Here is a 16,023-nt window from a genome sequence, read left to right as displayed (position 1 = left end):
GGTTTGTCATTTCCTTCTCCAGTTCATTTTATGGATGAAGAACTGAGGCAAACAAGGTTAAGGGACTTGCCCAGGGTCACAGAGCTAGGAAGTGCCTGAGTCCAGATTTGAAATCAGGAAGAGTCTTGGAGTCCAGACTTGGCATTCCATAGATCCACTGGGCCACCTAGCTGTGACTAAATAATATGCAAAATTTCTATCAGTTGAATTTCCAAGGGATCATCACTCCAATGACTTTTTAAAAATCTATGTCCATTTCTAGTGTACTTGGGAAGGATAAGTTTAAAAATGTGACTGCCTGTCATGTAGAGATATCTTTAGTCAAACCATTAAAAACAAATTTCAGGAAATTCTTGTATAAGCGGTTGGAAAGCCTGGTTGAATATCATCTAAGACCCCTGTAGTTTAGCTATATTGGGTGACTCCAAAGTCAGTACAGTTCCTAACTTAGACAAAAATACCCTGAAATTTGGTTCCCTGAAATAATGGTTCTAAACTGCACCGAGACTTTGGGGTCATCCTGTGTAGTTGTTGGTCCTGGGTCGCCCTAAGAATTGTGCAAAAATTCTGATGGCATTCGAGCAATGAGGTGCTGAAGAAATGGGTCAAGACATAGGATAACAAACATTTACGTCAAATATCTAGAAACAACAAAAATAATTGATAACATACATCATTCTAAGGTTTGCCAAAGCATTCTAGAGAGATGATCTCATTTGAATTTCACAACCATCAAAGAGAGGTTCTACAGATTTTATTATATCCATTTTACAGAAGAAGAAATTGAGGCTGAGAGGGTAGGGAACCTGACCAGATGACATAACTAACTAGTATGGATTAAAGGAAGTATTTGAATCGAATTTTACCTGACTCCAAATCCAGCATCCTTCACTCTGCTACCCTGCCTTTGCATAGTTAGAAAATAAAATAATAGGGCAAGACTTTTTTTTTATTCTGGATATATTTCTTCAAAGAAGTATTACAGGACACAATCTAAAATTTATGGTGAACTATAGAGGCAAAACCACTCCCTACACGTTACCTGACCATTCACTCAGAGAAGTGCTTCTAGAATGCCCGGTAAAGTTTTGTCATTTTGCTGCAATTAAATCCATTGCTTAAATTATAAAACTGAATAATATCCTGTAAAACCACTTGCCTGTCTTGCTGTGAAATTCAGGTTGAAAATGAATTACATGTAACATGTCAGCTACGTATCAGAAAAATAACTCTGATAGCCTTACTAATCATGGCTCTGAGTGGAAAGTCCTTAGTGAAAGTCGGAAAGCTGAGAGCTCAGGTGGGACACCCCTAATGCTCAGGAAACAAAGGAAGCTCCATTTGATTCTTCATTGGCCCTAATGAGCCAATGACACTTGTCACTGATAGCTGAAGACTAAGCAGAGGGCCTCACTAGGAATTATCGCTGGAATTGCCCATTTGAAAGTATCTTGGTGCCCCAGAATCATACTAAATGTCCACATTAGACTTTCTTTAGTTTTTGAGAGCTTGATGCCAAACTCTAAAAATATACTTTGCCTCAGATTCTAGTGTTCCCACTGTGTTAATTACAGAAGCCAAGAAGGGCCACATCCTAGAGAAAATAGGTGATGAAAAAGGAATATAAGGGAACAGTTCAAGCCAATTTATAATCCACAGTCTGATAATCTATTGTATGGACTATAAATAAAATAAAAAACAAAGCTACAAATTATCCCTAAGGTAACCAAGTAATGCTCCATGGAAGAAGTAGCGTTGAAATGGGTCTTAAAAGAACTGCAGTATTTAGATTGCTGGAGAAAAGGTCATGGACAAGGCAAGGCAGGGAAAGGTGGTAAGATGGTACCATGGAGGGACTATTGGATTTGTAGACAGAGACCCTGCATTCAAATCCTGGCTCAACCAGGGCCAAGTCTTTCCATGGCTTTAAAAAGAATTTTCCTCATCTCTACAATAAGTGTGTTTGATCTTCCTTCATCTCTAAATCTTTCTTCCTCCACACCTAACAGATTTCATTGTACATAGCATTCATGCACTATATATGTACTATATAGAGATATATTCCAGTCCCTTTTTCCAAATCTCACTCTAAATATCCTCTGAATTGTGATCTCAGAAGAATGTGTTCCATTTATGCCCTGAAATTTTTAAACCTGCCCTCATCAGTCCCAAGTATTCATCTGAAGCAAATATTTTCCACAAAGCTCTGACTTATTTTTATGGATTCCTTAGATCCGTGTGATATCTTTAGTTTTAGGGACATTAAAGAATACAAGTTAATGCCAATCTTTCAAAAGGGACTAATCCCAAATGTGATCAGCTGGCAGATCTGTTGCAATGTTTAACCTTCAGAAAATCAGTGTAAAACTCTAGCATTTGAAAAAATGGCGACGAATTTGGAAGTCCCCTTTCCCACCCCTCAAGGCTTTAGGCTCATAAGAGGAAATGAGCTACTGTGACAAAATGAGTATTTCCATTAAGAACACATGCAGCTTCTTCCTAGGTCTATTCTATCTATATTAAAGAAAACTCTGCCCATGGAGCAGCTTGAAAGTTCAACTGAACAACCTGAAAAATAGAACTTAAAAATAAATCTGTCATCGATGTTAATTCCAGGTAAATTTCATTGTCCCTTCTTGCCGGAGATGAGTTGATATTGTGAATTTGGGCAGTTAGGTTGAATAAAATGGATTCTGGTTTCTGGAGCAAGTGAAAATCACTTCTACCAAATAATCCCAAGAAGCATTAGTGCATTTGGAGATGGTAACGACTGCAAATGGGATGTGAAAAAGAAGCAAATTATAGGAGGCTTTGGATTTGAGCTCCTCTTCTGGGCTCTTCTATCAAAGAGAAATTACTTATTCGTCACATAGTGTGAGAGTTGCCACAGTTAATCTAATCAGTGTCTAATAAAAATGGGATCCTGTGCTGTTACAAAATCTTTCCACCCTCCTGCCTCCCCCCACAAACTTTATAGCATTCATCCATCTACTGAAATTTTTCTGCTTGGGAGTCCTTTTCCTCAATAAAGCACACTGTGACCAATGGTTTATGGTTTCTTAAAGACAATTTATGAATGTCTTCTCTGGTTTTGCCTTTAGAAAGGCACTGTTTAATGTAATTCAACCATAATTACTGCAGGGCTTTATGAGAAGCTGAACCACAGCTGTCTACAAGGCAACTCTGGAAGTTTTCCTATTTTTTTTGTAACTGCTTCAAATTCCCTGACTTGGATTTGTGGGGATATTCCTAAAAAAGAAAGGCATCCCAGACTTGATGCACATATTTATTTAGTGAATAATTAAACTCATTTTCCCTTTTTTTAGTCATCTCTAATGATCTGGTTATGGGTTTTGTTTTGTTTTTTAAGAACCTGGAGAAAGTTCTTCCCTATGATACTGGAGGAATCGAGGTGCCACTGTGCACTTGGATTTAGGGAGATCTGAGTGCAAATTTTTCTTCAGATATATCATGACTTTGTGACCTTGGGCAAGTCATTAAACCTCTCCCTACCTCCCTTCCTTGTTCTGTAAAATGAAAATAATAATAATAATAATAGCTACTTCACAGGGCTGTTGTGAGGATTAAATGATTAGCATGATAATATAATATAGATCTCAACGTCTATCATTATTATTAGGGGTAGTTAGGTGGCACAATATACTGGGACTGGAGTCGGGAAGATTCATCCTTCTGAGTTCAGATCCAGTCTCAGGCATTTACTAGCTGTGTGCCACTGGGCAAGTCACTCAAGTCTTTTTGCCTCAGTTCCTTATCTGTGAAATGATGGAAATGACAAACCATTATCTCTACAAAAAAAAAAAAAAACACAATTTGGGTAATAAAATTGGGACCTGACTGAAACATCTGAACAACAATAAAATTATTATCATTAAAGGAAATTGGAAAGTGATGTTTCAATTAATTTAAAAACAACCTACCAAGAAGACCTGGAGATCTATAATGATGTTTCATTGGAGCTGGATTTCCACGTTGGACATTTGGGTTTTCATCTATATTCTACCACTTACTAGCTGACATACTAGTAATAATAATAATAATAGTAACAGTATTTGGATAGTGTCTACTCTGTATCAGGCATTGTGCCCTGTACTTTTTTTTCATCTCATTCTCAGAACAACCCTGGGAGGTAGGTGCTAGTAACTGTATTTTATAGTTGAGGAAATTGCAGTCAGTCATTTAGTTTCTCAGAATCTCAGTTTCCCCATCTGGAAAGTTGGGACAACGATCCTTACAGGACTTTCCCCCACAAGATTGTTGGGAGGACCGGCTGGGAGGTAACACCTGTAAAAGTTTTGCACCATTTAAAACTCTCCAAATATCACTTAGCAGCATCATTCTTATCATCACCATGTTCATCGGGCCGTTTGTTCTTTTTGCAGGCAGACCAGTCATGATTGTGGTTGAATACATGGAGAATGGATCCCTGGACTCCTTTCTACGGGTGAGGTGCCATTTTCGGATGATAGTTAAAGAAGCTATTCTGAGTTGGGGATTTAAATCATTTAGCGTAAATTAATTCTTACATAATATTATTCATGGAATTTTTCATGAAGAATAGCAAAATGTTTCCCAGAGTGCATTTCTTAGGTACAGTGATACATTAGAGCATAACTAGGAGGGATGAGGAGGGTGAAAGATTTGAACTTGATAATGTAATTGATTTCTCCATATTTAGTGATATAGATTTCAGAAAGTGTTATCATGAAGGGAGAGATGAATTGAAGCCCTACTTCTTGCCGTAGTATACACTGCTCACTTGGCTTAATCACCTTTAAAGCACTTTTGTGTCAGATTTTGCTTGGTCTGATCATTGGTATATGATCGATTAGGGCTTGTAGTCATAACTGATATTAGAAACGTGTCACTCTCACCTTTGTTCCGCCATCCCCCACAAGGTCAGTGTATGATTAGCAAGAAAGAGAAACAAGGAGAGCTGGGAAGAACTAAGCAAAGACTCACTTGGGGGGGCCTGGATACATCTGAGGAGTACCCTTAAAAGTTTGCTCTTCAAATATCTAAAAGCACGCTTATTTACACTTGACAGTGAATCTGCTCAAGAACTGTATTGATTCACTTCGTGCCATCAAATCAAAGTTCTAGGACAATACCAGGAATCTGTTTTCTGGAGCATCTTCATCATAAGGCCTGTAGCCTTAATGGGTATACCATTTTTTGAAGAAAAAAAAATTCTACTGGGGTAAATGCATCAGAGAGGGAGGGGGAATTGAACTGATTTGTTTTTATTTTTGTGGCTAAGCACATTCTAAGCTAAAAAATAATTGGAGTTAGTTAATTTCATAACTTTTTTCAATTATTATAAAACAAAGGTTCTTAGCTTTTGTGTGTTATGGACACTTTGGACTATCTATAATGTGGTTCATTAAAACATGATTGCAGGAAATGCTAACTTTCAATAAAGATTAACATAAATGAAACTGTCATTTTTTCCTTTTAAGTTCCCAGATTCCCTGAAATCTCTCCATAGGTGCCTTAGAATTCCATGGACCCCACGTTAAGAATCTTTGTTATTTAGAGATCTTAAATATTTCACTTTCTTGTTAAAAAGGCCATATTTTTTTCCATTTGAGGCTTTATTTTTTTTTATTTTTCTTCATCCTTTTCATGTGGATAAAAGGTTTTCAACAATCCAGTTTTCCTTTCTCTTTTATTTATACAGCACACTCTCTAGGAGAGTTGAGTGCCGATCTCATCTGTCTCTCCTGATCTTCATTTCTATTCATTTTCCCCCTGGATCTCATACCCTCCCTCTCTTCCATATTGCAGCAATGAGCAGCAATGATATATTTTCAGCATGACTGGTATTGGTATCCAGCTTCAGTGCTAGAGGCTGAATTCAGCAAAATTGGGGGGGGGGTCATTATAGAACAACACTGCTCACAATACATACTCAATTCCAAGTGTCTTTTTTGAAGCCAAGTGAAACTCATGGGCGTTTGGGGACAGATTTGATTCATTCTCTCTCTGGCTCTCTCTTTCTCCATATCTCTGACTCTGTCTATCTCTCTCTGGCTCTTTTTGGAATGTCTTTTCATTTTGACTACACAAAGGGTTAAAGAACTTACTCTAATTTGTCAAATGCTTCCTGAAGTATTTGAAATGATTATAGAGTTTTTATCTCTCTATTTTGTTTACTCAAAACATCAGTTTGGGTTTAAATGTGTATCTGAATATGCTTTGGGTAAGCTTTTCTATCAGCTATATCAGGAAGCAGGCTAAGAAGACAAATAATATAGCAGACCCAAAACTTAAATTGCTACTGGAAACCGCACCAAGGAAGAGCAAGAAGCAAACTAGAAGATAATCAGCTACTTCAGTTATTTCCATCCTGCAAGATCACAAATTATCTAAAATGTGCTGGGTTAAAAATAAGATATTTGCTTAGAAATCTTTTTAAATAACTTATTTAACTTACAAATATCAGTGAGTGATCCAGGCAATCTATGTTGATGCATTATATCATCATTTATTTTAGGCTTATGGAAAGAAAGCTGGATTTGGAAGTTAGAACTGAACCCAGCCCATTCCGTTCATTTATAGACAATTCACTTTTCTTCTCAGCTTCTTCATCTATAAAAATAAAAAGGTTAAACTAAATGAACTCTCAAGTCCCTTTCTATGATAAATATATTATGCTGTGAGCTACTATATTCCTGCCTCTAAACTCTAATGAACTATTATATTCCCCATTTCTAATTGTCTAATCCATGGAATTTTCTTGGCAAGGATACTGTAGTGGTTTGTCATTTCCTTCTCTAGAAAATCCAGTGGATCCTTTTGTCAGGCAATGGTAGGTCAAGTAACTTGCCCAGAATTAAACAGTAAGAAAGTATTTAAGGCTAGATTTGAACTCAGGTTTGATTCTGACTCTAAGGTCTTTGCTTTTAACCACTGAGCCACAGCTGCCTCTTCTAATTCTCTAACTTTCCTTCATAAGAGTGCTTATTAGGAACTACCTATGTGACCTTGATCAAATCACTTGACCTATAGGTGCCTCAGTTTCCTAATCTGTAAAATAAATAGTTTGGGTTAGGTGATTTCTAAAGTCTCTTTCATTTCTAAATTATTATTTTATGATCTTATGAAATAAAAAAACACTTCTTTGTACATGCAATAAGGCTCCTTTTTTAAAAATTGGAATCTGAATCCCTCCTCCTCATCAGTTCTATCCCAGAAAGTCAAAGAGTTTTATAAACTTCCTTTCAATAAGGCTGACTCAATACCCTGCCTGGCAAGAGCTGGGACCTGCCCTTTTAACACAGGATCAGAAAGCAGAACATTGAAAGAGAGACAGAGACAATGATGGCTGGGAGGGCATACAGACACAGGCGTACATGGGAAGCATCTGCAGCAGGGAACTTGGGTGGCCTCAGAAGAGGATGACATATGGCCCCAGAGTGGGGATTGTGTGAGGGTTGGGGCTGTTCAGTGGAATCATTTCTGCACCAAGTGGAATTGTGCTTGCTCTAAACAGAGCTAAAGCTGGCATCAGGGGAGGAGCCACAATGGGGAGGAGAAAGTCTAAACATCACCCTTTTCTAGCACTGGGAGTTATGTGCATCGTCCAGGTAAGAGGCTGGGGGAAGGTAGAAGCCATCCCAACTTTGGGGTACAGCCACAAGTCTAAATAAGGCCACAAGGAATGCAAGGCTCATGGGTTCATAAATGCAGAACAGGAAAGGACCCCCGAAACTGTCTGATTGATTATCTTCATTTTACAGAGAAGGAAACAAATGACTTGGCCAAGGGAGTCAGCAACAGAACAGAGGCAGCTACTTCGCTTCAATTCTAGAAAGGTCTTTTAAACTGTGTCTATATGCATATACACAAATTGCCTCTCATCTCTCTCGCCAGTAAGGAAGTTCTTTGGGATAGGTTTACTCCCACGTTATTTTAAAATAAATGAGCGCACCGTCAGAATTTTCAAATGTATGGGACGCCATCAGGGAGATTTTTTCCCCCAACGGATACCCTGGTGGAACTAGATGTCTAAACTTTTGCAACAGTGTCTTCATTGGGTTCTCCATCTCAAGTCTCTCCCCACTCTAGTATATCATCCACTAAAGTACCAGCTGACAGAAAGTGACTAGGCCAAGGCAGTAAGTGATGGGTAGCCCAACTCCTAATTTTCTCTTTTAAAAGGATCTCAACCTAGAGGCATCTGGGTGGTATAGAGCAGTGGGCCAAACTCACATAGAAATAGAAGCCACAAAACTATATATAAGAATCCCTGTGGGCTGCATATTGACAAGAAAAACCACATATTAACATTATGAATGTTTTATAAAAATTAAATTTTTATTTATTTTGTTAAATATTTCCCGATTATATTTTAATCTGGTTCCTGTCTGTACTTGTGGGTGGGATATGGCCAACAAGCTGCATATTTGATGCTTCTGGTATTACTAGACTCAGAGGCAGGAAGGCTTGATTTCAAGCCCCGATTCATTCTTGGGATGACCTTGGGAAAGTCACTTATCCACTCTGAGTCTCACTGGTAAAATGGTGATAACAATAACAACTACTTTTCAGGTTGTTGTGAGGCTCAAATGAGATCATGTAAAGCTAGGCAAGCTTTAAGATGCTATATAAATGTTACTTGTTATTATTAAGGTAACATTCTATGTCTCGTGTCCTGTACTTCATAAATCTCTTTAAAAAGGTGAAAGCCCATGGGCAATGCAAGACCAAGTAAGGGCTTGAGTGTGAGTTCTGTAATGCTTTCTATTTTTCTATCAACTTTAAGCAAGTCTGCTCTACTGTTCTATATTCAACAATGTTAGCCTGAGTATTTATATGGAAATTGAGGGCTCTTTTATTTTTTTATAGAAACCCACAAAATTAGGAAAGCCCTGAATGGGAACAAGAACCAAAGAAAAGGATACCTTAGAAAGACCCAACGTTGAACTCAGTATAAACCCAGAGCTTTGGTTCTGGCCCATGGGTTGCAAATAGCATTTTCTCTAAAGCTCTTTAGGAAGTAGATAATAGTTTCTATCTAGGTAGAAGAAAGAAGGATGTACTTGATCAATCAACAAGCATTTACGATTAATGGGTTTTATGCTTTATGCTTATGATACAGGAGGCATTGGAGAGAGAGCGAGAAAGAGGGGGGGAGGGAGAGATAGGGAGGAAGAGAGAGAGTGAGTGAGAGACAGAGAGAGAGAGAGAGAGAGAGAGAGAGAGAGAGAGAGAGAGACAGAGAGAGACAGAGAGAGACAGAGACAGAGACAGAGACAGAGAGAGGGAGGGAGAAAGAGAGGGAGAGAGGGAGGGAGGGAGGGAAGGAGTCCCTGCTCTAAAGAGGTTTACACTCTAAAGAAGAGACAACACATTTATCAGTAGGTATATGAAAGGAACAGACAGTATAAATGAAAAGTAACCCAGAGACATAGGCACTAGCAATTTGGGGATAGGAAGAGGGAGAAGAAGCCTGGGGAAAGGCAGGTGTCATTTCAACCACAACTTGAAGGAAATAAGGATTCTAAGAGGCAGAGATAAGGAGAGAGAGCATCCCAGGCTTGGGGGAAAGCAGTCACTTCAAAGGCACAAAGATGGGGAGGTGGAACATCTTGTGCGAGGAACAGCAACTGGATCAAGATGGCAAACATTACTCTCCTCTTGACATGGAAGACAGTAATGTGTGAGAAGAGAACAAGTTTGGAAGAACTTTAAATGTCGATCCGAATTTATATTTGATCTTAGAGTTAAAAGGGACACTCTGGAGTGTATTAAGGAAGGGTGATGGTGACATGGGCAGATTTATGCTTGAGGGAAATTATTTTTGTGGCTTAGTAAGAGATATAATAGAATGGAAAGACATTTGAGGTGGAGAAACCAATGAGAGAAACTATTCCAAAAGTTTAGGCATCTAGTTCATTCAGGGCAATCCTTTGCTTACTTAAGATGAATAAAAGGTCACCCTGTTAGTCTCCTACACATTTGAAAATTCCTTCCATGTGTTCATTTATTAAAATAATGGCTTAATAAAAGAATAGTGGTTCTTGCCACTTACCCAAGTTAGTACACAAAGTTACTCAAGATTATCAGCTTGTATCTAGGATATATGGATGGTTCTATAGCTTCATGAAGGCTTTTTAAATCCCTTATTTTTGAGGGTCTCTGATTACACCTAATCAGATATACATAAGAACATATCTAAACAAAAAGCATTATGGTTCAGCAAATGAAACAACAGACTGAGGGTTTGTTATAATTGCACACAAAGTTGCTCATTTTTTTCTAATGACAGACCTTCTCTAGAATAAAGGAAAGTCTTGGTTTTCATCCTCTGCAATTTTTCTCACTGTGAGTTCACCACAACAAGAAAATTACTGGTCAGATTTTTAAAAATTAATTCATCTCACACCAATAATTACAAATGCATATAAAAGTCATAAATTACAATCATGAAATCCCTTACTAATTTACCAAAGTTGAATGTATTTTTACATGATATTTTACATTGAATGCTCTTTTTCAGCTACTTAGCTTTCTACTTTAGAAAGGTGTTTTAAACTGTAGCATTCTTTACTTTTTATCCCTCTCACAAAGAACAATGAGTTACCAAAAGAGAGCAGATTTACTTCAGCCCTGGCTTTGTAAGAGCTTGAGAGGGAATTCTCTGCTTTGGGATTCATACATAGAAATAAGTATCCAGTGAATATTTATAAGCTGTGAGACTTTGACATAAGCCCTACAAAGAGAAAACCTAACACAAAGCACAAAGAAAATAATTGCAAAAGAATTTTATTTCACAGTAAAATGCTCCCAAAGCTACATATTCCTAAGGCCTTATAAATGCTTACAATTTAGCTTATCCTACGAACATACTCATTTTCTTAATTCATTCTCCTTAATATCTTGCATTAACAAATGTCCTAACTGAATACAAAGTAATGAAGCTTGAGTAGTCAGAAAAGACGTAGCACAATTTTAGGACAATCTGCATTGGGTGGTATAATTTTATTCTGAAGAAAATTCACAGAACATCCAATGTACTCATATTCAAATACCAGTATTCAAATGTATTCCAAAACCAAAAAGAAGAATTCTGTACAACCCACTTCTTTACCAAAAATAGTTTTTCATTTATACAAACAATTAAGAATGTGTTGATATAAGATTTTTTTTAATTATAGTAAATTTATTCATTTTCAGTAAGGGTTAGAGATTAGGACAAGGCATGTGTGTTCAATCATATAGAAAACTCCTTCTACCACAAGCCTTCAGTAATTTTACTAACTTATCTCAAAAAAAATACATGCCAAAAAAAATTAGGTAGTCTTTAGAAAGCTCATTAAAAGTTCATTTATACATAGTTCACTTGCATAAAAGTTAATTTGATTTAAAATGGTTACATTTCATGAATGTGAAGTTAAGACTCTTTAAAGTATATCACCATATTGGTTTATTTTTTTTTATCTAACACATAGTGGAAGAAGTCATAAAGTGACTTAATGTTATGGCTCTTCTACCCCCTGATCTTTTCTTTCTATTTGCTAAAAATTGTTTTAATTTTCATCAAAAAAATCTTGTTAGGCATACCTCAGGAACTGGGATGTTTTAAATAATATATAAGTACCTAACAGTGTTTCAAAGGCGGTGTGAGTCATTTGAAGAGTTTCCTTGAACAAATCCAAATGCAAAGCACAAATTAATTTAAAAAATTAAAGAAAACTTTTAAATATTTATATCTACAAATTATAAATCTGGTAAAAATGGCATTTTGCCTTATGTTAGCTATATTTTATTAATGAGCAGTGTATTTATTAGACACTATTTTTCTTATAAATTGTGCATGCATGGGTTTATATTTTCCTGGGATATAAGGATGACCTCAATCTGCATTCCATTTATTTTAGATTTGGCAGTAGAAAAAATCAATGAAGGTTCATTTATTTGTCAAGATATGTACTTTAGCCGCCCAAAGGATAACTTTGTGTATTAATTTGTCCAAAAGAAATTTTCCTAAATGGCTTCTGTGTGCTTTGCTTTATGCCAGCTACATTGAGACTACAAAAGTGGAATAATTTTCGCGATGCGTTTTTCTCAAAGAAAAGACAATCATAATAATTTTTCATTAAAATCTTTCCATCTCATGTCTATTGGATAGTGCCTTCTTTCACAGTTAAACGTTTCTTTCGAAGAAGTTGCCTATTTACAAATAGAATGAGATTTGGAATACATTTTCCAATGAAAACAATGATGGTTAGGTTTTTGTTCTGTCCCCCAGTAGCTTGCTTAACCCAGGATATACAAACTTTAGAGTTACTCTCAGGTCTCATTCCATGTGATAGAGAATAGAGATATTATAATAGTAATAATAACAAATATAGCAACAACAATAATAATAATAACTCACATTTATATAGCCATTGAAGCTTGAGAAAAGCTACATCAGTTCTTTCATTTGATTCTAACAACAATATAGATAAGGAAACTGAGAGATTACTTGCCCAAGATCATATAACTGGTTAGTGTCTGAGGCAGGATTCAAACACAGATCTTCCTGACTCCAGTACTCTATTTACTGCACTACCTAGCTGCTTGGATGATGAACATTTCTTTACCCTTTCCTACTGTTAGACTTTCTTTTATCTCTACTTGTCCTTTCCTGTTTCTTTTGGCATTTTTCTTTGGGCTATCAAGCACCTAACAGTCCCCGAACATGAACATTAAAATAATTATAGTTTATGTATGAATCTTTGGAGTAGAGGATAAGAATGAGAGCTCCAGGCCTGAAGTCAGGAGGACCTAAGTTCAAATCCAGCTTTAGACACTTGCCAGCTCTACAGCCCTAGGCAAGTCACAACCTCTATTTGCCTCAGTTTCCTCACCTGTAAAATGAGATAATAATAACACCTACATTCCACAATTATTATCAGTATTATTAGTATCAAACGATAAATTTGTGAAGTACTTCATACACTGTTTTAGAACATGATAATTGCTATGTAATTTTTGTTATCATCATCATCATTATTATTATATTTAGATTGTAACATCATAGTCCCTAATGTATTACAAGTAGAATTGGCACACTGGAAAAGAGCAGCCAAGAGCAACTCGTATACCAACTATATACTGAATAGATCTAAGTTAGAGGAATCAATTCTCAAGACACTTAAAAAAAGACACCAACCTTATTGTGGTTTGTCGTTTGCCCTGTTGGAAAGAATATTAATATTAACATTACTATAGATCCATTAAAATATCAAAGATAGTATCTTCTTAACTCTACTAGATATAGTTGGTAGATATAGATGACAGGAACCGAAAGAGTTCTATTTAATGAATTGGGGGAGAGGGGATATCTCTGGAGAAGTGTGCCAGGGTACTCTCTATAGCCCAGTTTTATTCTCTATTTTAATATCACAAGCTTGGATTAGAACGTAATCCATTAGATTAGAACGTAAAGTCCATGCTAATCAAATTTGCCAGGAGCCCAAAAGGATAGGTAATACAGTGGATAATGGAATAAGAGCACAAACAAGATCTCAATAAGCTAAAATAGTGAGCTAATAATAATACTAACAAGATAAAATTTCTAAGAATAAATGTAAAGTCTTGCACTCAGACTCAAAGAACTACCTAGATAAGTAGATACCTAGATGGGGAAAACATTCCTAAAAAAGCAGCTTATATGAAAAATATCTGTGAGTTTTTAATAGTCGACATATCCGTGTGAGTCTACAACCAGAAAAGAGCTAATGAGATCTTTTGTTGTTGTTCAATCATTTCAATTGTACCTAATATTTCTTGATTTCTTCTGGAATTTTCTTGGCAAAGATATTGGAGTGGTTTGTCATTTCCTTCTCCAGTTCATTTTCCAGATGAGGAAACTGAGGTAAACAAGGGTAAGTGATTTGCCCAGGATGACACAGTTAGTAAGTATCTGAAGCTGAATTTGAGATCTGGTCTTCCTGACTCCAGTTCTGGCTTCTGTTAATCAAACTGTAGGTACCAAAGGAAGTAATGGACACACTATACTCTGTCCCAATCAGATCATTTCTGGAATTATATCTAATTCTTGAGAAAATTCTGGAAGATACATATGTAAGCTGAGGTAAAGGTGACCAGCATGCTGGGGCCATAGCAGTCATGCCTAGTGAGGATTCCTTGAAATAAACAGATTATGTTTAACTTAGTCAAGGAAAGACTTACAGCAAGATAATAGTCTTCAAGTATTTGAAGGGCTGTATTGAAGAAGAATTAGACCTTCTTTGTAGCTCCTGTCTGAGCTCTCTAGAGCTTACCTTGTCCAGCTGTATTTGTAGTTCAAATACATACCTCAGAGCCAGCCTCGAGGTCAGATCATTTCCATTCCTTTAAAAACCTTAGTTTGTAGACCCACAAATGTACATTTCGTGCTAAAGATTTCTCAGGACTCTGAGGGAATGTTCCATCCTTGCACAATGTAAACAAGTCTCTGGCTTCAATCCCATACAAGACTGAATAAGCCAGTCATTGTGATTTCTCTCTCTCCCCCCTTATCATCCAAGTGGTTCCTCTCCCACTGGTGACAGCAACCCCTCCCACTTACTATTTGGACTTCACCCTCCCTAAATGTCTTTTTATCCCCCAAAGCATCCATCCAGAACATCTGGACAGGATTATTCAAAATAACCTGGAGCAGCTTTCAGAAATAACTGGGAAAGTGGGCAGAGGGGCAAAGCTTGATGCTCTGGGATGATAGATTTTGAAGCACTCCCTACAATACACCACTAGTAGTTTCCAGATCTCACCCTACTATGGGCGACTTCCATATCATTTTTAATCTTTGTCATTCCAGGGGCTATCATGATGCATAGCACACAGTAAGTGCTTAACAAACATTTGTTGAATCGATTCTCAGAATAAATTGCTCAGGGATATGAATTTATATAAAACACATGTTAGTGAGTGGTATAGACTGATATTTATTCCCAGGACATAATCCCAGAATCCTGGCAGCGAGTCTAGGGTTCCTGAAGCCACAGTAAGGTTTTGACTTAAGAGCAGGCAAAAGCAGATGCTGGGAAACAACCAGCCGGAGAGAGAGCCGGGTTATCACAAGGCTTTTGTAACTTGACAGCCAGCTTAGATATGTGGTGTGATGCACTCTGGGTTTTATTTCCAGCTCTGTTGCTTTGGGATACAGCAGTCATTATTATGTATAGCTTTTGAACCCAGTTTTCTAATCAAGACACTCCCCATCTGACAGTTAGAGGTTAAGCTCTTAAAGGAGTCTGACTCCCCTGCAAGGCTGAGGAAGAGACAAGCTAGAAGAATGAAGGCAAACAGACTTCTGAGCCAGAAAGCTGCAAGATGGATTGTGTAAACATGCTGCTGGTAGTCACTCTTTCTCTGCTGAATTGGCTTTCCTGGGAAGACACCATATGTCATAAAAAAATTCATAATTTCCTTCTGATTAATCTTTAGCAGAAAGGCCTAAGATATTAAATCTCAGTTCTTTCTCCCCTCATAAGCAATTCAATTCCATTTGAATTAATATTTATTGAATAACGACACTGTGCATGAGGGTATATTGGTTACCAGGCTAGGAGTGCTTCCTTAAACAAACAAAAAGTAGAAAATGTATTCCCTGTCCCTGCAGATGCAGATGACAGCCTGATTTGCAGTTGGTAGAGCAAAATCAGATAATCTAGAGTATAAAATCTAAATGTGGACTGGCATTCTCTTTAACCAAATTAGAAAAATTTTCATTGAGATCCTAAATGGGCCCTATGCTGGGAAGAATAGAGCTTGGGGGGGGAGGAGGGAGAAAAGGGCATTTTCATTTGTGGAAAAAACTAAACTATCCTGTTCTTTAAGACTTAAAGATAATGCCACTGATGTAGTCCCCAAGCAGAATGGGTGAACATGTTATTTGCTTGAGTCAAAGAAACCATATCCTGAACCTCAGAATTCTGTTAGACCCTCCTTTTATAAATCAATTCTTCTGTTGTTTCTGCACTAACTATGCCCCCGCCAGAGGCA

General features: G+C 37.1%; 1 protein-coding gene across 2 annotated transcripts in view; it reads left to right on the top strand.

Moving 5' to 3' along the window:
- Positions 1-16,023, top strand: part of EPHA6 (EPH receptor A6) — a 1,223,915-nt gene that overhangs the window by 1,018,923 nt on the left and 188,969 nt on the right. For both annotated transcript variants that reach the window (XM_056806830.1, XM_056806831.1), the window contains one exon: positions 4,404-4,465. In XM_056806830.1, coding sequence (XP_056662808.1) covers positions 4,404-4,465 — 62 coding nt within the window. The remainder of the gene's footprint in view (positions 1-4,403; positions 4,466-16,023) is intronic.

Source organism: Monodelphis domestica, chromosome 8 (genome assembly GCF_027887165.1).
Source record: "Monodelphis domestica isolate mMonDom1 chromosome 8, mMonDom1.pri, whole genome shotgun sequence".
NCBI classification, from domain to species: Eukaryota; Metazoa; Chordata; class Mammalia; order Didelphimorphia; family Didelphidae; genus Monodelphis; species Monodelphis domestica.
Note: the sequence above shows the minus strand (reverse complement) of the source record. Positions and strands in the feature narration are given on the sequence as shown.